This window comes from Callithrix jacchus, chromosome 13 (assembly GCF_049354715.1).
Source record: "Callithrix jacchus isolate 240 chromosome 13, calJac240_pri, whole genome shotgun sequence".
NCBI lineage: Eukaryota > Metazoa > Chordata > Mammalia > Primates > Cebidae > Callithrix > Callithrix jacchus.
The window spans coordinates 18,761,143-18,783,596 of record NC_133514.1 but is presented as its reverse complement, the minus strand read 5'-3'; the positions used below and the strand labels follow the sequence as shown (position 1 = coordinate 18,783,596).

The window sequence follows — 22,454 nt, the reverse complement described above, 5'->3', positions numbered from 1 at the left end:
GTGGTGGCCTGGGCCTCTCTTGCCCGTTAGTTTCCAGCACGTTGGCACCAGCCTTGACTCTCAGCCTTGGAGGGCTTCTGGAGCAAGTGGTGGCATGTCCTCTGGTGGGGCAGAGAGGGGACTTCCCCTGCTTGCTTGCAAGAGGAGTGTGAGACTGGCTTGTGACACCTCTGGGTGAGGTGACTGAGGTATGGTGTGGCACAGACCACAGCTCCCCAGGAGTCTGAGGCTCGGCCACAGCCAGGGAGAGGGCGTGTGCATGGACCATTCTGGGTAGCTGCTGCTGGCCAAGGAGGCCCGGGACAGCAGGATGCAACTGTGCCCTGTCTATACCCCCACTGGGTCCCAGAAGTCTAGTGGTCTGGGTCAGGAGAGCGGGGCTGTAGGCAAGGTGGTGGCAGGTGCAAAGGGTCCTTCCTGGGAAGTAAGGAGCAAGTGGAATGGCTGTTAACTGTGGGCGCCCTCGGTCAATCACACCACTCACTCTTCCAGGTTTCGCTTTCCTCATTTGCCCTGGGGTAGGGAGGGATGGCCACTGTCCTGCCCCCTTGACATCATTGGCAAGGGGAAGGCCAGGGAGGGGAAGGGCGGCTGGTGGAGAGGCAGCCTTGCCTGCCCCGGGTTGCCACAGAGAGGACGTGGATCAGTGCAGAGACTGTCACTTGTGGGCACGGTGCTCACAGAGGTTGCTGCCTTCTCAGGTGCTGAGGGGAGCTGACCTGTGTTTGTGAACGTGGGGGTGTGAGAACGCACAGATCCATGTGTGTGAATGGCTTGTGGATGTGCATACGTGGGTGTGTCCCACACACAGACACACTCATTGATGGGAAGCCCACAGGGGGCTGGGCAGAGGGACAGGTGGGAGAAGGGAAAGAAGACTGAGGTGAGCTCTTCTCTCAAGGAATTCATTGTCTCATGGTGGAAGGGGGGCCACCACCCGCCACCAATGGAACGTGATTTAGGAACAAAAAAGAGATCAAGGTTGATGTCTGGGGAGGCACAACAAATGCTGTGTGAGTGGAGGAGATGGCAGAGACTAGAGAAGCCAACAGCAGGCGGGGAGGCCTGGCTGAGCGGCTCAGCGCTGTGGGGCTGTTCTAGACGGTGTGATGGAGGGCCAGCAGCTGGGACTGGTGCTTGGAAAGTGGACAAAGTATTGCAGGTCTGGGAAGGGGAGAGTGAGGTGCCCAGGTGGGCAGTGGTGGGCAGGACCTGAGCAAAGGTGGTTCAGGGGCGTTCTGGCAGTATCCCACACGGAGGGGCAACTGCACGAGGTGCAAATGAAAGCTGCCTGGGAGGGAAGATGTCCCCCTCAGAGGGGAGTTTGCTGGGAATCAGAGGGAGAAGGCCCAGCATATCACAGGCCTGAGATAATGCCACCTGCAAATCTGGAAAGGCAAAGTGTGGCCTTTGGGACACGCATCGCACAGCTGTCCTGCGATGTCAGGCCAGCCAGCCCTTGTCAGAGGCACCACTTAAGGCTGTTTAGGTTTCAGGGGTCTCCCTGCTCCTCCCGCACTGGGGACCAGTTATGCTTGTGCTGTTTGAATATCTCCTCTGACTCAGTGAGTACCACCTATCCACAGAGCTACACCAGGGTGACTTCACACAGGCATGACGGCAGGGACACCGTCACAAGGTGACTTCTCACAGCACCTGAAATGGCGCCTTGCACACACTAGGCATCTGGCATCAGCTGAATGAATGTAGAGGACATTACTGAGTTATGCCAAGCGTGGTTCAGAAAGTGGCCAGAGAGGAAGGAGGTGTGCAAAGGTGGAGGGGGTGGCAGCTCAGGGTTTCATCAGCTAGAAGTGGGTAGTTCTTAGCCCCTCCAGGGCTCTTGCTGTGTTCCTGACCTCCTGGTATCTGATGGAAGACCTCTACTAGGAAATGTTGGGGCTGGACGGGAGAGTCGAGGTTCATCAGCTGGTCCCTGCATTTATTGGCAGAACAGGGAGGTGAGGAGAGTTTGGGAAGCTGAGAGCAAATCAATTTCAGGTCATTCAATTGCAGATCAGCTAGTCTAACCCCTTATCTTGATGAGGTCAACATCGAGGCCCAGGGATGGGAGGTGGCTCAGCCAAGGTCACACAGTCAGAGTTGGGACATCAAGATCTCCTCTTTTGCTGACCACAGGTACATTGTCCTGGGGACTCCTGGGGGGAATTCTGAATACCATCTCCGCACCTCTCTACATAGTCATGGCCGGCTCTATTAGAATCATCTCAAGCCCCCTCCTCCACACTAAGCCTGTCGTTCACCCACAAGATCCAGGGAGGGAAGAGGCCTGAACAGGATGGCGTTTGGTGACCCGTCTGCCATAGATGCTCCTCTGCCTGGCTTCTGTAGGGTGACTTTTCCCCTCAAGTCTCTAGAAGCTGTTCCTGCCTGTTCACATAGGGGACACAAGCAGCTGGTTAAACCACACTGCTTTCCCCAACCCCTGACACCCCACTTCTTCCACGGACTCCCTCCCATGGAGAGAAATCTAGATCAAGGCAAGTCCTGGGGCCTGTGTTCACTGGCAGGGCCCCAAGCTCTGGCCTCCTGAGCACCAGTCCAGCCCTGGGCTCCATGAGTCCAGGCACTGTGCAGGTGCTTCAGAGAGCACCAGGCCCTCAGCGTTTCAACGTTGTGCAAGGACCTGGGGTTTCTGCTTTTGCGATTGCCCTGGGTTCATCCACACCTCACTGCCTCGTGTCTTGACTCCTCAGGCGGTGTCCTGTCCTCTCGCTCTGGTCACTTCTGCCTGCCCCTCCAGATTCATCATCTCCAAAGAGTGACTTCTGAGTGTTGCTTCTCTGGTGAATAATCTCTAATGGCTTCCCGGAGTCAACCCAAAAAGGCCACTCCTCTGCCGGACTTTTGAGAACCTTCTTTTCCCCTTCCTTCCCCTCCATTTTCTCACTTAAAAAAAAATCTGCATCTGTGGTTTCTCCAGCCCGGCGCTCCCTCTTCCTTCACTCAAGGATTCAGATCTCCTCCTTCTCTAGGGCCCAGCCCTGCTCCAACCTCCTCCCTGTGGCCTCGGGGCCGTAGAAATTTGTAGATCACTTGGAGCCAACCTCTCATTTTCTAGATGAGGAAACTGAGGCCCAGCAAGGTTCATTGATTGACCTCAAAAAGAAATCACTCGCTAGAGAGAGGGGAGTCCAGATTACCTCAGTCTATAATAAAACACCTTTGTACCCTCTCTGGCCAGAGAGAGTACAGTGTTCTGGAGGGAAGAAGATGACAGGAAGGGAAGAGCTCTGTCCCTGCGTCCACAGATCTCCAACTGTCCTTACAGTTAGAATCACACAATTAAGTGTTTAATTACAACCTGCTCTGCATTATTGTTTAATTGTTTCCAAAGTAGACTGTAAGCCGCTTGAGGGCAGGGAAAATTCCTGGTGCCCTTGACTGTGTCTTCTCTGAAGTTTCCAGCACAGTGCTGGGCACATGGAAGGCATCACATAGCAGGATTGGGACCGTGGCTGGGGCGTTCTTCTGGGAGGGCCATTTTCAACTCCGTCCAGATGCAAGTCCAGTTCCTAAGTTCCCCATGGATGAACGGTGTGGATCAAGGCATCGGGTGGAGAAGTACACGAGGCTAAACAACGGGTTTCAGGCCCAGCGCATGCCTTTCCACTTCCTTGCCTGGTCATCAACATCCTGGGAGGGTGGCTCAGGCTTTGGCTGGTCCCTCAGGCCACTGTGTTTTCTGGAGGACAGGCTGTGGTCAAGCCTCAGGATCCCCAGTGTGCAGAGTAGGGCAGCGTCTTTGTGTCTGCACCTCTCTTCTACCCTTTCCGTCCCTCCTCATGGCATCTCCTGACACTCTGTCCTTCCCTCCATCCTGTCTTCAGAAAGCACTTGCTCCTGCAAGAGGCTCCGGCCCTGGGCATAGGCATGGTGACCCCAGAGTCTCATGGTGGGGCTCAGAGGCATTGCCTCATTTTGTAAGAACCCATGGGTGGGGGAATGTCATAGGCTGAGGTCCTGACATCTTTGGTGAGACCAGTACCCAGGGTGCTGGATACATTTTTTCTTGGTCTGGGCAAGATATATATTTTGTTTCCTTCTCTCTCCATCTAAACTTAAAAGTGTCTTTGGCAAAGCTGTTTAAACAGATTTGCAGATTGGCAAGGCACTGAGGGCACCTGGGGAAGGTTCACCTGTGGAAAGTTTGCACCAACTCCCCTCCCAGGGTGACGTGGAGCCCTCTGTGATTGGTGGGCCCTGCTCGGCACATCTGAAGGGCCCCATCGCTCAACCTGTGCCTTTCTGAGCTCCATGTTCCTCTCCTCTAGGGCCTCGGGCATCGTGGTTGTAGCAATACCTGTGCGGGCTTCCCAGTGGGTGGATGTTTGGCCAAGGTCACTGGGTGAGAGGAAACGGCTGACGACACCCACCCTCCCACTCGCCTTCCTGCCAGCCTGGGGGACGTGCTCCTTGCACTCTCAGATGGCATTTGTGCAGCCTCTATTGTCTCGTTTTCCCCAACATTGGGGAGGTGATATAGCGCACAGGGGTGGCTTTATTTCCCGTTTGCTGGAAGAGAAGTCTAAAGCTCAGATGGCAGGTGGGGCAGTCGGGGGCATGGCTCACACAGGGTCAGGTGAGTCACTGCACGTGTTGCAGAGGACAAGCAGCCACAGCTCCTGCTCCCTGGCGCTGGTGGTGGCAGGCCCGAGGCCAAGTAGATGGGGTTTGCCATTAGGAGGCTACAGGAGTTGGTCTGCTCCAGAGGCCAAGGAGGGCTTCTCAGAGAAGCTAGAGGAGGGGGTATGGTGGGGGACATCTGCACCCATCACTGAGATGGCATAGCCGACCCAATAATTAGCAACCCGTGAGGATAGACCGGAAGGGTGGCATTCCAGGGCCCTCTTGCCCAGATCAGACTCAATTACAGAGTACAATGACTTGCCAGAGTTCTGGGGCAGCTGCCTGTACATGCCATGCAAAGTTTCAGGGTACTCTTCTCCCTGGCTCCAGTCACCACCTTTGAGACTCTGCCTTACGTGCCAACCCACCCAGCTAGAGCCTCCACATTGGTCTGTGGGACTTACTTCTCAAGGGAGACCACATCTGATGCCAGCATCTTTACGGCACTCATTCCAATTGGCTCCCAAGAAATACCAGCCTTTGACCCCAGTCTCCAAGGCTCATGAATGGGGGTCGAGGTCCCAATTTCCCCATAAATGCATGAAGCATCAGTTCCACCCCAGAATTCACCCTGGTGGTGGCTGGAAGGATGAGAAGGTCTTACCTCGAGTTTTGTTTTCCTTGGGAAGGAGAGAGATGACTTTTCCTTCCTGAAGGTAGATGAAGAACTGGTAGCGATGGAAGCCGCTGTGTGCTGGTGGGGAGGGAGCCTGGTAGGCTACAGGCAGAAGAAGGAGAGAGGTGGGCATCACATCCCACAATACCCAGCGCAGAGCTCTCTGCCTTCCCACGGTCCTACTGACTCCCTGGGGTTCCAGAGCAAGGCTCACCCGTGCAAACCATTAGGATTTGTATTTGATGGGATCTTACCTTCAGTGTCTTCATTTAAGAAGTACACATATTGGTGAGGGTGACGGTGGGGAGAAGGTGGTCTGAGAGGAAACACCCTGAGCTGGCTTGAAGGCCTCAGGTGCTGGCGCGGCTCCCAAGCCTTTATGGGCCAGTGGGTGCTGGCATTGTCCTGTTTTCGCTTTAGTCTATACTGATGGACTTCCTGCCTCAAGAGAAGCCCATCTTCCTCTGTGAATGTGTTTGGCAGAGGATTTTTATTTATTTTATCGGCATTTCCTTATGAACTCAATCCCCAAAGAAGCCAATTTCTTGGCTGCGTCTGGAGGATCTGGAAATGGTTATGAGGGTGGGTGGGACTGGGTTCAAAGGTTTGATCATGGGAGCTGTAGGAGCTGGGCGCTTGAGGCACCAGGGAGAAGGCCCCTCTCCCACTCCTTCCCTCTCCCTGCAGGAGATTGGGCTTTTGTTCTGGTGGAAACATGGGGTGGGGACATCCTTCATTCTTCCCCTAAGTCTATGCAGGAGTCAAGATCCTGCTGGCCTGGCCTGGGTCTTTCAAGGTGGGCCTCTTTCCAGAGTACTTTACCCCTTCCCACTCCCCTTCCCTCTCTCCATCTTCCTTTCCAAGGAGGAGAGCCAGGCTGGAGCCAAGAATCCTCCTGGGTGGGTGGGAAAGAAGCATTTGCAATGAGGATGTTGGTGGGAGGGATTATTGGTCCTTTATGACCACCTTCCCTTCTTTCCTCTCGTGATCATTAAACAAAAGCATGACTTGCTACTTGGAGCCATTGGAAGAGTCTCTCACTGTGCACTTCCGGCCACTGGTGGCCTCCAGCATGCCAACATCTGGGGAATTCCTGACTATTCATCTTTCCCTGCATTTTTGGATCACAGATCAGATATGTGTGTGTGTGTGCGCACGTGTGCACACTCAGAATGAGAGCAGAGCTGGGTGTGCTGAGATCCATGTGAGTGTGTGTGTTTGGTGGTCTCCACTCAGGGCGGGTATGCACACATGAAGAGCCAGTGTGCAAATGCCCTGAGGCTGATTTGGAGGGCCTGTGAGTGTGTGTGTAAATGCAGGTTGACCATCATTTCTTCCTAAACACCGCCAGTGCTGAGAGACTTCTGAGCACAGTGGGTGCCAGGGAGTCTCCTCATGTGTGTGGGTATGGAGGGCAGATGGGACAAGTCAGTGTGGGCGAGGTGGGTGGGCATGTGGGCTGTGGGATGCACTCCACTGTGGGCACACTCTCCACTGCCCAAAACTGGTGACCTCAGTTCTGTGCGGACAAGTCTGAAGTGAGAACTCACTGGTTCTGTGCAATGGGGAATTTATCCTCAAGGGAGACAGAGACTAATGCTTCTCACTAGGGCTTTCCTGGACAATCCCCTCTTCAGAACCTCCAAAGTTGGAGAAGTGAGGCGTGGGGAGGAGGGGAAGGGGTTCACACATGCTAGGCTACTTCTCTGGGCCAGGCCTTGGGCTGTAGGCTTTCACTTATGACGTCTCCTTCACTTTCCCATTTCCTGGAGGCTCTGAGAGGTGAAGCCAGGCCGACAGTGAGTGGTGGTGCTGGGATCTGAATCCAGGCCTGCTTGGTGCCCAAGCCCAAGCTGCTTCTTGGAACTGCAAGGTGAGGTCTGGTGCCCAGACCTGTGCCAGAGACTGGCTCATTACCTGAGCATTCTTTTCAAGGTAGGTTGGGGGGCACCCTCCTGGGGCAGGGATCTGAGAGAGGGTAGCTGGAGGGGGGAATGGGGGTGGACAGGGTTTACAAGCAGCCTCCACTCAGATGGCCCCTGCACTGTGATGCTGGCTGCATTCCTTACTAGCCGTGCACATGGTGCAGGATGGTCTGTGCCTCAGTATTATCCTCTGTAAAATGGGGACACTGATGGCAGTGACTATAAAAGGCAGTTGTGGAGATGAAATCAGGGCATCCAAGAAGACTCTCCGGTTGGCGCTAGCATATAACAGAGCAGTGCCATGAGGTTTTCATTTCTGTGATTGTCACTGATGCCCTGGGTGGGGGAAGGCGTCCCTAGGGTCTTACTCACCTGATAACTCCTGGCCCTTAATCTTCCCTTTCTTCAGGTCAGTGCCCTGAAAGAAGAGACAGACAGGGCTGTGGGTTATGCCTGGGGTGCACTTCAGGCCACGTGGGCTCTGCAGGGTTCCTTCTCTCTCTGAGGGAGGAGGATGGGAGAGGAAGGAGGATAGGAGAGGAGGAAAATGGGAGAGGAGGAGGATGTATGGCTGCTTTTGGGAGACAGGGCAGTGAGTGGGGTTTTGGAGTGGGTATCTCAGGGGATCCAGGGAGAGAGGGCAGACACAGGTGTTGCTGAGGGTGGCCCGAAGGCAGATGGACACTTTTCCTCTAGAGAGGCCCTGTAGTACACTTCCGAAAGGGCTGTCACACAATCCCCTCGGTGCCTGAGACTGGGTACTAGATATCACCTGCAGGGGCTGGTCAGATCTAAGGGAGACCTGACCACCTACAGTTCTCTGGATCTTGCTGAGGAGCCCATCCTCTCTGGAGGGAGAATGCCACTCCCTTTGGAGCCTTTAGAATATTAGGTAATGGACTCTGAGCAACAGGTGGGGGAAGGGAAGGCAGGAGGAGGCTATACTGCCTGATTCTGTGGCAGCTTCTCCCCAGCTTCAGTCAACTCAGCCCACAACCCTGGGGCAGTTTCTTTGGCCACTGGGACAGCCTCAGTTTCCCTCCTCTCTTTCCCTCCCTCCTCCCCTCCGCTCGGTGTTTGTGGGATAATGAGGTGACCCCGGGGGTGGGTGCTAATTACTGTTTGTGCAGGACTGGGAGATGCTCAGATGAAAGAGACTGGAGCTGGGCCCCTGGGTCTGTGCCATGGCTCAGGGCCCCCAGGCCATGCCAGGGAGCCCTGCGGCCCCTAGGTGTGGGGTTTTATAGCCTTAATGAAGGTGATTAGCGTGGCTCATAATTGAGTCTGCCAACACCTAACTGTGCCCTGGCTACCTTTTCACCAAGCCTAGAAGAGGGGCTCATGGGATGCTGGGAGGATGGGGAGAGGTAGGAGGCCCTGTTGATGTGGGGGCAGGTGAGATCCAACCCCCTAGCTTGAGGTTTACCTTTTATAGAACTAAAGTCCTACTCGCCCAGTCCAGAACCCACTAGATCTCCTTCCCTTCGGACTGCAGCTTGTCTGTTACTGTCCACACTTGGGGCCTCTTGGTCAGATATCTCTCTCCTAAGGCTGGTTCCTATAGACCTAGGTCCCATTTGGTTGGAAGAAGGGGCAGGAGACTGTGGAAGGATAGACCTTTCCCCCACAAGCCCCTTGCTCTTTTTCTTCTTCACCTGAGGCAGGTGAGATAGATTCCTTCCTTCCTCCCTTCCTCCCTCCCTCCCTCCCTCCCTCCTTCCTTCCTTCCTTCTTTTCTTCCTTCCTTCCTGTCTTTCTTTCTTAATTTTTTGATTCTTGCTCTATCGCCCAGGCTGGAATACAGTGGCATGATCTCAGCTCACTGCAACCGCCGCCTCCCGGGTTCAAGCGATTCTCCTACCTCAGCCTCCTTAGTAGCTGGGATTATAGGCACCCACCACCACACCTGGCTAATTTTTGTATTTTTAGTAGAGATGGGATTTCATCATGTTGGTCAGGCTGGTCTTGAACTCCTGACCTCAGGTGATCAACCCGCCTCAGTCTCCCAAAGTGCTGGGATTATAGGCGTGAGACACCGTGCCTGGCTGCGATCTCTTTCCTTTAACCTCCTTCCATTCTCCCTTACCCTGTCGTTTTCTACTCAGGAAAATGTGGGTAGCTTTCCATGTCAGTCCCACCCATATGGTGGTGTTCACTCCAGCTCTGCCTAGCCCCCCCATTCAGCACAGTCCCCCGACTCCCCACATTTTGGGCTTGGCATTATCCAGGGCTGGCATTATCCAGGCCTGGCATTATCCAGGCCTGGGTGTAACCGAGGGCTGTGGCCCAAGATAAGGATAAGGGGTTTGAGAATGGAAGCCCGTCTCCTTGACCCCCATCTGTTCCAGGAGAGGAGGGAAGACCTTCACAGATGCCTAGCAGCCATTGTCCCCATAGAGTTCTTCTGTCACCCTAGCAAGATGGAGAGGTCTGGGACTGAGCTCAGGGAAGCCCCACCCAGCCCAGTCTGCCCTGAGCTCCTCAACCTTCCCTTACTCCTTTCCAAGTCAGTCCAGCCAGCAGTTTGTTTAAAGAAAACAATAGCAACCTAAGCTGGCTGTATTTTTCAATTTCCCCCAGGCTTGTATCCCACCCAGAGTGAGGCCGGGAAGTGGGTAAGGGTGGGGCCAGGGCTCACCAGGTCGGGGAGCTGGTTTGTGTGGAGCTGGAGCGGGTAGAAAAGCTGATCTGGAGCCCTGATTGGGTGGGAAGGCTCTCTATCCCCACCCTTTCACCCTTGGGAGCTTTTCTTATCAATCGGGGCCAGTGTAGGCAAAGACTCTGCAAATCCTTACATTGGGTTCGCTCAGGCAAGCCACCGACCCTTCCTAGCCACCCAGCAGACCCTGTGCTTGACTGAGGCACTGATGGCAAATGGACTGTTCAGGTCCCCCCTGGAGCTAATCCCATGGATGGGCGCTGGTTCTCACTGGCAGAAAGAACAGGGAAGGACTTGATGGCAGAGAGACCCCCACATGGCATGGGGTCAGCAGCTGTGATTTGCTCGGATTGTCTTGAGAACTGCCTAAGCTCCCTTTGGTCATAAACGCTCCTTCATTGGTCAGTCCTGGAGGGGCTACAGTTTCTACCATAGAATCAACACCTGTTGGGGGGGCTTAGAAAACTAAATTCTAAAAAGTAAGAAAGTTGGGCTCCAGAGAGGGAAGATCCAGAACATCCAAAGGGCTTAGACCCCAAGCCCTTTGAGATTAGCTGACTCAAGTTCTCATGCCTTTTGACCTCAGTGCTGTCCTGTGCTCTTTCTGTGACATCGTGGCAATTCCATCATTTCTATGGGAGGCATAATTTTCCGAAGACCATTATTAAAATATGGAGATATTCTGGAGGGCTGGGGCTGCGGTGAAAATGGGGACCTCCCACCCGATTTATAGCTCTTCTAAAATAGCTTCATGATGGTCAAGTGTAACGGCTCACACCTGTAATCTCAGTACTTTGAGAGGCTGAGGTGGGCGGATTACTTGAGCCAAGGAGTTGAGACCAGTCTAGGCAACATAGCAAAATCTCCTCTCTCTACAAAAAAATGCAAAACTTCACTGGGCATGATGGCCCATGCCTATGGTCTCAGCTACTTAGAGGACTGAGCTGGGAGGATCACCTGAGCCCGGGGAGCTGATCCCGAGCCATGAAGGTGCCGCTGCACTCCAGCCTGGATGACAGAGTGAGACCCTGTCTCAAGACAAATATATGGATTAGAATGTCACTTCTAGTCTGTGATCACCCTAGAAAGCTGAAACTCTCCAGGGATGGATGAGATTCAAGGAAGTTTCAGGAGGTAAGAAGGAGAATTCTGTAGTTTTGACCACTGCTCAGGGCTGCTGGTCTGAGAAGAGATGGACTTTGGAAGGAGACCCAGAAGGAGGTTGAAAGTTGAGCTTTCTGGCCGGGCGTGGTGGCTCACGCCTATAATCCCAGCACTCTGGGAGGCCGAGACGGGTGGATCACGAGGTCAAGAGATTGAGACCATCCTGGTCAACATGGTGAAACCCCATCTCTACTAAAAATACAAAAAATTAGCTGGGCATGGTAGCGAGTGCCTGTAGTCCCAGCTACTCAGGAGGCTGAGACAGAAGAATTGCCTGAACCCAGGAAGCAGAGGTTGCGGTGAGCCGAGATCGTGCCATTGCACTCCAGCCTGGGTAACAAGAGCGAAACTCCGTCTCAATAAAAAAAAAAAAAAAAAAAAAAGAAAGTTGAGCTTTCTCACCTTTTAGAATTTAGTTTCTGAAGGCCCCCACCAGGTGTTGATTCTATGGTAGAAATTTTAGCTCCTCCAGGACTGACCAGTGAGGGAAGGTTTACGGCCAAACCTGCAGGGTCTGCTAAGAGCTCCTCCACACCGTGGGCCTCCTCACTGTGACCTTGCTGCCTCCCCCAGCCCAGACTCCAGATGTGCTCTTGCCTCTTTAAGATGGGCTGAGCACAGACCACATCTCCTTTCCCTTCCTATAGCTAAGACAGGCTGACATTTTCAAAAGGAACATGTTTAAATGCTAAGGTTAAAAAATATATATATAGTTGACCCTTGAACAACATGCATTTGATTTGTGTCCACCTGTAAACAGATTTTTTTCAACAAAAGTTACACTGAGTGTGCCTGCCTTTCCCACCTCCCCTTCCACCTCCTACACCTCTTCTGCCTCTGCCACCCCAAGACAACAAGACCAACTCCTCTTCTTCCTCCTCCTCAGCCAGCTCAATGTGAAGACGATGAGGATGAATATCTTCATCATGATCCACTTCCACTTCATGAATAGGAAATACATTTTCTCTTCCTTGGGATTTTCTTAATGCCATTTTCTTTTCTCTAGCTTACTTCATTGTAAGAGCACAGTATGGAATACATGTAACATTTAAAACATGTAAGCTGATTGTTTATGTTATTGGCTTCCAGTCAACAGTGGGCTATTAATAGTTAGATTTGGGGGGAATCCAAAGTTATACTTGGAGTTTTGACTTTGTTAGGGGTGGCACCCATACCCCCTTGTTGTTTAAGGGTGAACTGTAATTACGGAAATTACAGACAACAGAGATGTAGTTCAGTTTCGCATCCTCAAGAACGCTGAAAAGCCCAGGGTGGGTTTCTCAGGAGAGCAGGCCACGTACACTGAGGTATTTGTAGGATGCCTTGGAGGACATTCTGGGCCCTTCTAAGCATCTGGGACTGGAGGGCCTGGGGAAGGAAATTCTTCCTCATCAGCATCCCCTGGAGTTGGGGAGTCTGAGATACCCATTACTCCCCTAGTGAGGCAAGGGAGGAGGAGGTGAGTTCCTTAGAAGGAGCCTCAAATGCTCAGGGTCTGAGAAGAATAGTAGTCAGCACATGTTCTCACTTTGGACAATGAGAACACATGGACACAGGGAGAGGAACAAGACACACATTGGGGTTAGTCAGGGATGGCAGCAGGAGGGAGAGCATCAGGATAAATAGCTAATGCATGTGGGGCTTAATATCTAGGTGATGGGTTGATAGGTACAGCAAACCACCATGGCACACATTTATGTATGTAACAAACCTGCACCTCCTGCACACGGACCCTAGAACTTAAAAAAAATAAAATTTAAAAAAAAGAAGAAAAAAAAAAGAATAGTAGTCACTCCTTTTTCCTAGAAGCTGGCCACAGTTGTGTGTGTGTATGCACATGTGTGTGTGTGCATGTGTGTGTGTATATGTGCATGTGTATGAGTGTAGGGTACCTGGTTTGTGCTTGGCACAGGACTAGGTGCAAATTATTCTAATGGCAGAGAAGCAGCTCAACCACTGTGGACACTTTGGAGGTGCTTCTGGGTTCCTAGAACATGACATTTCCTTTCCAGCTCTCTCCCACCTCAGAGCCCACTGCTTCTCTGGCAAGCTAGCCTGGAACTGGCAGGCGAGACACTCAGAGAACGCTGTGGCTTGACTAAGAGTAATGGCAACCCATTCTCGGTCTGAGATGACGCAGTTTATCCTCCCAGACTTGTCCTGTCTGGGTCAGGTAAAGAGCGCGGTGCTGGAAGCCAGGGGTCTATCCCCACCACTAGTACCTTGTATCTTTAAAAGCCTTTCAGCACTTATCCTCCAGGCAACAACCCAACTGACTGATGTCACAGCATCCCATGCAGGGGAAGGGCAGATATCTTTAGCCCCATTGGACTGGAGAGAAACCACGGAAGCTTCAGCTCCTCAAGGCCAGGGACTATACTCTAGCCATCTTTGTGACCATGAGATGCTCTGCACACAGTGGGGTAGTCAGTGTCCATGGGCGCCCTGGCCCAGTGCCCAGCCCTTGCAGCTTCAGTCATCCCTACTTAACAAATGCTATCCTTTGGGTGTGTGCATAGGGACAGAGAGCTGTGTTTTCTGTGGCCTTCCATAGACTTGAGGGTCCAGTGACACCCCTCCCTCACCTGGGGACCCCCTTAGGTAAAGCCTCTTTGGTTGGATTTGATGTGTGAGGGCCGGCATGTAGGGAACGGGTCTGGCTCACTGCTGGTCCCAGCAGGGATGCTAGCCTAGTTTCCTTATTACCCTTCAATGACTTGTAGGCAACGGCCCACTCACCTGGGTGTTTGTGAAGGCCCCAGAGACTCAGGCTAGAGGTCCCCCAGAGCAAAGGGTCAGTCCCACATATCCTCCAGTGAGGGAGATGATTTAATCTCTATGCACATCTTCCCATTTGCACAGGAAGATTCAATCTTCTCCTGCCTGGGTGCAAACTCCCATCAGAGTGGGAAGTTTCGCTTTTTGATCTCTGGGTGAAAGGTGAAGGTGGTGATGGGGGGATTGGGGAGGGTGGGGATGAGGGGACACACATCAGAAGAGTCCCTAACTTGAAAGGTGAGGTGTAGAAAGGTGTCATGGAGATAAGGGAGGGCAGAGGGAGAAATTAGCAAAACAGAGCACTTGGGGGTGGGAAGGAAGAAATGAGAAAAAAAGGGAAAATGGAAACAGAATTCCAAGCTCCCTGACACTGGCACCAAACAAGAAAGCTCCTTGCTGTTTTGCGCAGCTGCCTGCGGGCTGCCAAGTGGCAAAGGATCCAGGAAAAGGCACAGGACTGGAAAGCGCTACCCAGCAATCTGTGTATTCTGCAATTAACAAAGGGTAAGTGAGCGGAAGGCACTGACAGCTCCCAGGCTCTGAGGTCCCCAGGGGCTGCCTAACGCCAGCCTGGAGAAGACCCAGCTCCAGAGACTGCTGCCTGCTGCCAGGGAGAGGCTTCCAGTCAATTAACCCCACAGTTTGCTCGTTTGCCCTGGGGCTGGGGAGAGGAGGGATGGCCACTGAGGTGGGTGGAATGAAGCTTGTGGGAAGTGGAAGAAGAAGGCGCAGATCTGAGCTCTCCTGGAAGCTGAGTACTTCTAGACTCCAGGGTGCAGGATGGCCAGTTATTTTGTACACCAGTTTCCCCCCCAGAAATGTTCGTATCAAAGACCTGATGGGCCTTTTCCTGGCACCTTCATGGGCAGTGGGGATAGCTTAGTGAATATCATCTTAAAAGATGCCAATGGGTGTATGGCAGATCCTGGTATCTTGGCACAGATTGGCAATGGGACTCCTGAGTTTTGATTCCTAGTTTGGCTTCAAATCTGGAATTTATTTGCTTCTTGGAGAAAGGAGTTTATCCAGGATGGGAGGAGCTTCACCCAGAGCATCACCATCCTCCATGACACTGGGTTAAAAGGCAAGATTTCCCAAGGCCCAGGTCATCTGAGGCTTGAAAAGTACAGGCTCTCCAGGCCCTTTGTTCTAGGATATGCAGTTGCCAAAAATGTCATACCATCTTGCAGCTGTGTGTGTGTGTGATAGTATCTAGCACAAAGCTGGCCCTGATGAATGGTAGCTGGGGAGATGGGTAGACAGATGAACGAATGAGAGGCCCTGTGTTGGAGACGGAAACATAATTAAGACACAGGTCATGGTATCAAGGAGCCCCTGATTTAATAGAACAGATAAATCACAAATAACAATTACAGGCCTAAATAATTGAGGCCTAGAGGCCATGCTGGGGGAGCACAAATGAAGGAAGAGAAAACTGCTTAGGGGTAGCCATCAGAGAAAGTTATCGAAAGGAGACTAGATTTGGGACGTTGAAGGATGTAGAGGAGTTTTTCAGTTCTCCAATAGACAAGGTAAAGGAGGGGAAGGGCAGCTTAGATTGAGAAAGCTGCCTAAGCAATGTATAAATGTGTGCATGAGATATGAGAAGATTTCAAATGACTTGGCTGTCTGTTGAAGCCAGAATCAGCATGTGTGTCTGCAAGAATCTCAAGATAAGGCTGGAAATGCGGGCTGGGGCTAAGACTGGAATGGCAGGCAGTGCCTCTGATTTCTGAGAATCAAAGCTCTTGGCAACCTAAACCCTGGGTCCACAGATCCCAGGCAAGGCTCTTTCTCTTTTCCAAATGATCAGCAACTGTGTCCCAGGAAGGCAACCAGAGCTGGCTGGCTGAGCTGCCTTCCCTGTCGAGAAAGGCTGTGGGTGGGTCCCGGCTAGGGGACACTGCCCACGTGGCAGACCAGAGCAGGAGGGTGCTGAATTTTGGCACCGGTGGCCTCACTCAGAGCAGGTATGTCTGGGACCCCTAACAAACGCTTCCCTTTTACAAACAGTAACTTTTTGTTTTAGGTCATAAAAGGACTACAACCTCCTTGTAGAAAAATTGTAAAACAGAGAAAAGCACTAGAAAGAAAAAGCATTCCCTGTATCCTACCACAGAGACAACTGCCCTGAGAATAACCTTCCTTTCTTTGCATTTTGGTTCCAAAGCTTCTTGTCACACAGATGCCAACTTTGAAACCCTGGTCCCTCTGGGTTCTGCACTGGCTGGGACTCCCCTCTGTCTGCCCTTGGGGACCTCCTGCTTGGGGAAACTTACCCAAGTTACTTTCAGTCCCTGTCATTCACAGAGCAGGCTGAGTCACGGGAAATTGTGGAACTACCTCCTTTTGACCCTTGCCTGTCATGGGTCACTCATTCTCTGTATGGGGCTTAGGGGTGGGGTTAAGAAGAAGGAAAGAAGTAAAGAACACAATATATGGTCTCATTAAGCCTCTTCCTAGAAGTAGATAAGACTGGGGGTGCAGTGGCTCATGCCCGTAATCCCAGCAGTTTGGGAGGCTGAGGCAGGAGGATTGCTTGGGGCCAGGAGTTCCAGACCAGCCTGGTCAGCATACTGAGACCCTATTTCTACAAAATATTAAAAAATGAACCAGACGAGGTGGTGTGTTCCTATAGTCCTGGCTACTCGGGAGGTAGAGGTAGGAGGATCGCTTGAGCTGGGAGTTCGAGGCTGTAGGGAGCTACCAGGTTGCACCACTGCGTTCCAGCCCGGGTGACAGAGTGAGACTCTGTCTCAAAAATTGAAAAAGTAGACAGGAAATATGAAGTTGAAAGCAAATATCAGGAGTTTGTAGCTAAATATGATTACTATGCACTAGTGTCATTTTAAACTAAAGACCGCCCTTTCTAGACACTCAGAACAAAAGTAGCTTTTGATATAAACCTCAGGTTGCCGGGATGCCTCGTTTATCTGAACTCATGTAGGGAATTGGGTATTCCTTATAAAAACATCTCCCTGATATCTCGAATCTTATACTTTTAGCTCCCCAACTCCTTTTCTCTTACCTATTTTGGATAGCCATCTTATTAGAACACTAGTTCTTGTCTTTTTAAACATAATTCATGGCAAATACCTTATATAATTTTAAACACCATTGCTGTTGCCACTGTGGGTGCCAGTTTTGCACCTAACCACGTCATGAGACTGCAAAGCTGAAAAGCAAACAAAGGCGGGGCACGATGGCTCACGCCTGTAATCGCAGCACTTTGGGAGGCCAAGATGGGCAGATCATCTGAGTTCAGGAGTTCGAGACCAGCTTGGCCGACTTGGCAAAACCCCATTTCTATTAAAAATATAAAAATTGGCCAGGCATGGTGGCAGGTGCCTGTAGTCCCAGCTACTCAGCAGGTAGGAGGTTGAGGCAGGAGAATCACTTGAATCCAGGAGGCGGAGGTTCCAGTGAGGCCAGATTGCGCCACTGCACTCCAGCCTGGACGATAGAGCGAGACTCCATCTCAAAAAAAAAAAAAAAAGACAAATAAAAAGAATGGGCCATTTAGCTTTCTACCTGCCTCAGCCTCCTTAGGGGCCAATAATTGAATGTTTATGTCATGGTCATCAGGCAAACAAAGGGGAACCACCTCTCATGGAGTGCCCGTGGCATGTGGGCATGTTCCCAGGGTCTTTACCTGACTTAGCTCACTCGATCCCCGCCCTCCAGAAAATTACCCGCTAAGGTTCAGGAGCCCCCCTACCACCCCCGCCTTGGAGAGCAAAGGCTTACTGCCCTGCTTTGTGGTCTGATTTCTGGCAGCCACAAGAACAAGGGAAATGGAGCCATCCAGTTAAAGCAGCCTCAGTCAATGAGCAACTCAGCGTCTAACACAGCCATTCTCCTACAGGGCGGCTGGGCTTCAGTCCAATGTCATTACCAATTAGCTACATGACTTTGAGCAAGACATTTAATTTCACAGCGTCTCAGTTTCCATACCTATAAAGTGGCAATGATAACGATACCTGTCCTGGTTTCTTCACAGAGCTGTTGTGAAGATGCAATTAGGAAATGGAATATTCTAAAGTCCCGCAGTGCCGCCCAAGTGGAAGGGTCATTACTGGGCTCAGCTCCTGGCTGGACTCTGGAGGGAAAGGCTCAGTAGCTGCTGGGGAGTAGATGGTGTGGGGGTGAGGATGGGGCTGCTGGGGAATAGATGGTGTGGGGGTGAGGATGAGGGGCTGCTGGGGAATAGATGGTGTGGGGATGAGCATGAGGGACTGCTAAGGAGTAGACAGTGTGGGGGTGAGAATGAGGGGCTGCTGGGAAGTAGACGGTGAGGGGGTGAGGATGGGGCTGCTGGGGAGTAGATGGTGTGGGGATGAGCATGAGGGACTGCTGAGGAGTAGACAGTGTGGGGGTGAGGATGAAGGGCTGCTGGGAAGTAGACGATGTGGGGGTAAGGGTGAGGCTGCTGCCTCCATCCCCCATTGGAGCCCTGGGAGCCCATTCTCGAAGTCTCCCGGCAGCGCCAGCCTCCCAAGGCTGATGGCTGTGCCGTGGGCTTGGAGGTTACTCAGCTGTGAATGTTGGGCCTGCCCGCTGGGTCTGCACTCAGCCAGGGTGCGCAGAGCGAGTGGCACATCATGTTTATTAATAACCCTTGATGAGGGGCATTAATATCTCTTAATGACACCATCTGAGCCCGACCTCCTTCCTTCTCTTGCTCCTCACCCTTTCTTCTTTCCCTCCATCCCTTGGGGACATACGATTCCACAGACAGAAAGACTCAGGCGGGCTGGGAAGAGGCTCAGGAAAGAGAGAGGTGTTGTCCAGGAGGTGGAGGCTTGGGAGGGGGTCCGGCCTCAGGGGTCAGACAAGGATCCCAGGTTGGAGAGCAAGTAGGATGCTGCTGGCTCTGCTGTCAAGTGGAAACTTGGCCAGAAACTGTTCAGTGACGGGAGCAAGGGAAGCGCAGCAGTGGGAAGAATTTTCCAGAACTGGTGGGAATGGGAGTGGCAGGGTGTGAGAAGGGAGAAGCTGGAGCTGGGACCAGAATGAGGCTGAGGGGGCCAAGGGGCACCCTCAGGCTGGGTCTGAGAGGGCCAGAGACGGGAAAGCACAAGCCACACACATGTACACGTACACACTTGCACACATGTGGTATACTCAAAAGGCACATGCTCGCATCCACACACATATACACACGTTCACACACACAACATGCTCACATACCCACACACACATGCTGTCACACATGTACACACACAGGCACAGGTTCACATACATGCTCACATAGCCACGTGCACACACAGACACACACAGGCTCACACACAGTTACATGCACTCAAGCGCTCCTTTCCTAGACTGCCTTTCACTGGGTATGCCCGGGGCTGGACATGGTGGGGAGGACCAGAAGAAGGGGGCATTTGGGAAAGGGTAGGTGGCCAGGCTGAAGCTGGGGCCATGCAATTAGGAAAAGTGGGCATGGGAATTTCCAGGCCCCTGGCAGGAGGCCAGGACAAGCAGATGACTGATTAGCACTGAGGTCTGTGAGTGAGACCTAAGCTGGTCTGTTACCCACCCAGGGGCTGAGAGCCAATGGGGCCGGGCTGCATCCGAGCAGAGGTTGGAGAGGAGGCAGTCAACCAGGAGGCGGGGCCAGCCAGGGGGCACCCTCAGGTGCTGCCCTCTTCCTGTGCTGCATGTAGGAGGCAGCAGGTTGCCTTGCCCTCCCTGCCACAGCAGAACAATTAGGAAACCGGTACAGTTAATCCCTCAGACAAACAGGACTTGGGACACTGCAGCCCAGCTGGAGAGGAGAGAGCTGTAGGGCTAACTCCTCAGCCCCACTCATCACTCCCCAGCTCTCATCCAGCACCCAGTCTTTCCAGCTTGGCTGGCTGCATCTCCAAGAGGGAGAGGAAGAGGAAGTGGGGGCACCAATACACTGGGAGAAGGTGACTCGACAAGACCTTTGCTCCCTAACTCGGGCGGGACAGAGAGGGTCCAGCAGCCCCCTAGCACCCACCTGGCCTGGGCACTGGTAACCCCAGGGCTTATGAGTGAGCTGGAACCCCCTGCCTTGGGATCCCTGGTGGCTGTGACTGCTGAGTGATGCCCCCGCCAGCCCCAGCAAGTTCTACAGAATGGCTTAGCAGTCTCCCCCAGCTCCAGCCTTAGCGGTCCTCCTGTCTCCCCTCTATTTGGCTGAGAAGGGCCCTTCAGCCCCCGACCCTGACTCATCCGTTCTTCTACTGCCAACTGGAAGATGGGTACTGTCTTGGCTTACTCTGCCCTCCCCACGTGCCACTTATGAGAGGAGGTGTCCTTGGGAACCCAGGCCACAAAAGCTGGGCTGGGGGGATGGAGGGGGAGGGGGTGCCTAACAGCCATGAGCCTCGACTGTGGCTCTCTGGGGAAAGCTGGTAGCAGCAGGTGGGAGTCAGATTCCTCGTTCTGTTCTCTGCTTTGTCTCCCTCCTTTGCCCTATTTTAGGTTTCCATACTTGGCTCTGGTGGGAAGAGAAAGCATAATCTACCCTTTGGAGCCTCTTCTCTCCCTCCCTACCAATGGACCCAGGCCTGGGGCTGCCTTGTGAACAGGAAGGAAGGAAGGAGGGATGGATGGATGGAAGGAAAAAGACAGAGAGAGACTCTGGAAGAAAGATTGGGAATTTCTAGCAAGAAAAGATGCTGGCAAGATTTGGAAGCTCTGAGAAACCCTGTGCTCATTAGAAAGTGTGACAAGAAGCAGAAACAGTCTAAATCTTATTCAAATCACAACTTGCTCTTTTCCCAGGGACTGATGGTGAACTTCACCCCAGTCCCCCAGCCCCTCAGTGGCAGCAGCATGCCCTGGGAGCTAGTCAGAAACGCAGACTCCCTCTCAGGCTGAACCCTAGACCCAGTGAGCCAGGCACTTCCTTTTAACAAGAACCCAAGGTGATTTCCACGTGCACTAAAGTCTGTGAAGCCTTGCAGCTCCATCACAGCAGGGTCCTTCTCGTGGAAATGTCCTGCCTGATTCCCCTGGGGTCTCGGGCCAGGTAAGGGAACTTCTCATTGGACCTGTGGTGGCAGCTGTGGTGGGAACCATCTGAGCCCCCGTTCCTGATGGTGCCTCCTTTGCTGTTCCTTCTGGAGCTCCCAGGGGCTCACCTTTCCCCTGTGTCCCCAGATCTCAAGTCAAACCCTTCAGACAGGTTGGACTCCTGGGTGTTCAGAGGGGCTGGGCCAGATCTGAGAGGCAGGAGGCATAGCCCCTTCCCTTTGTCCCTGCTTAGAGCCACAGAAAGTGGCCCCAGATTAGCAACTCTGGGTGTGCTGTTCTGAGCCTTGGAGTTCCTGGGGAGAAGGGCAAGGGCTGGGCATGCAGGGGGTGTTTGTTAGCTCCTTTCCACAAATCATGCTCCCCCCACCTACCCTATGTGAGGAGGGAGGGGTGCTTGTCTCCCAGGCACTCAGGGACCCCAGGGACCCAGGAAGAGACGTATGGGATGGAAGACGCTAGAGAACAGTGGTTCTTTCATGTCGCCTATAGAACAGAGGAGGGCATAGGGTAGCCCCAGTTTGCAGGTCAGAATCAACTCTAGGGCCCTGGCCCCAGCAGGAAGCCAGCAGTCAGGTGACTTCCTCAGGTCTCCCTCCTCTGAGGTGCCCAAGTCAGCTGCCATCTCTGCCAAGCTGCTGTTCTCACATGCCTTGGTCATGCCAAGGCCTATGTGGTGGGCCTTCGTGTCCCTGCCTGCCTGGGTCAACCCAGATTCATTTCAGAGCCAACAGAACAGTGAATGCGACCCACCAGGGCCTGCCGGGGTCCAGGGCCCTGCCACTATCCACCAGGCCCGGGGCTTGTTCTCAAGCTGTTGTGGCACTTTTTACAGTGCCCAGCAGGCAAATGCCAATCCAGGAAGCTTGGCAATCACGGTGAAAAAACACCTGAGAAAGTTCACCTGTGCTTTGTGAACTCCACCTGGAGCTCACAGTTGGTCCCATGTCCCGGGAATGTTTTGAGGACTGACAGAGCCCCAGGGAGAGGAAGGTGGCAGGAAGGTTTGTGTGCAGAGGAGGAACCCCGACTGTCCAGGAAGCCAGTGCCACCATCCCCGCTGGCAGGCAGGAGAGCGGGGCTGGGGGCAGCCCAGAGTTCTTGGCTTCCAGGCCCCACAGGGAACATGGTCCGTCTCCGAGTGTGTTGAATGAGTCTTTGCACAACCATGACAAGGGCCCAGCTGTTCCTGATGACAGCGCCCAGGGGCACGAGGAGATGGGAGGAAATGGGACAGGGTCATAGCAGAGGGAGGGGCCTAAAGAGAATCAAGGGACAGCTGCTGACTCCCCAGGCCGCCCAATCTGGGGCTCCCCTGCCTTCTTCTAATCAAAGCCCATCGTGCTCTGGTCCAGGGCAGGGCCTCACCCTCGAAGCCAGACCTTCAGAGAAGTCTGGGATTCTAGAACACCAGGCTCCTCCCTAGGCTGTGCTGCAGAGAGCCGAGAGAAACTTCTCCCCAGAACTTTTTGCTGTGAGCAGTTAATTGCCCTGGCATCTTGAGGCTGCCTGCACACAAGCAAGGGGCCTTTAATGAATGCAAACGGCAGCTGATTAATCTGCCAGCTCTTGAGCCCCTGGTCCTCGCTGTGGGGTTTGGCTACGCTCCATTCAGCCTCCATGGCCTGCACCAGCAGGGTGGGCTCCAACCTATTAC

General features: G+C 53.0%; 1 protein-coding gene across 12 annotated transcripts in view; it reads right to left on the bottom strand.

Moving 5' to 3' along the window:
* PEBP4 (phosphatidylethanolamine binding protein 4) overlaps positions 1–22,454 on the bottom strand; it is a 285,395-nt gene that overhangs the window by 6,000 nt on the left and 256,941 nt on the right. For all 12 annotated transcript variants that reach the window (XM_078347234.1, XM_078347237.1, XM_078347235.1 and 9 more), the window contains 2 exons: positions 7,564–7,609; positions 5,255–5,368 (listed from right to left, as the gene is read on the bottom strand). In XM_078347234.1, coding sequence (XP_078203360.1) covers positions 5,255–5,368; positions 7,564–7,609 — 160 coding nt within the window. The remainder of the gene's footprint in view (positions 1–5,254; positions 5,369–7,563; positions 7,610–22,454) is intronic.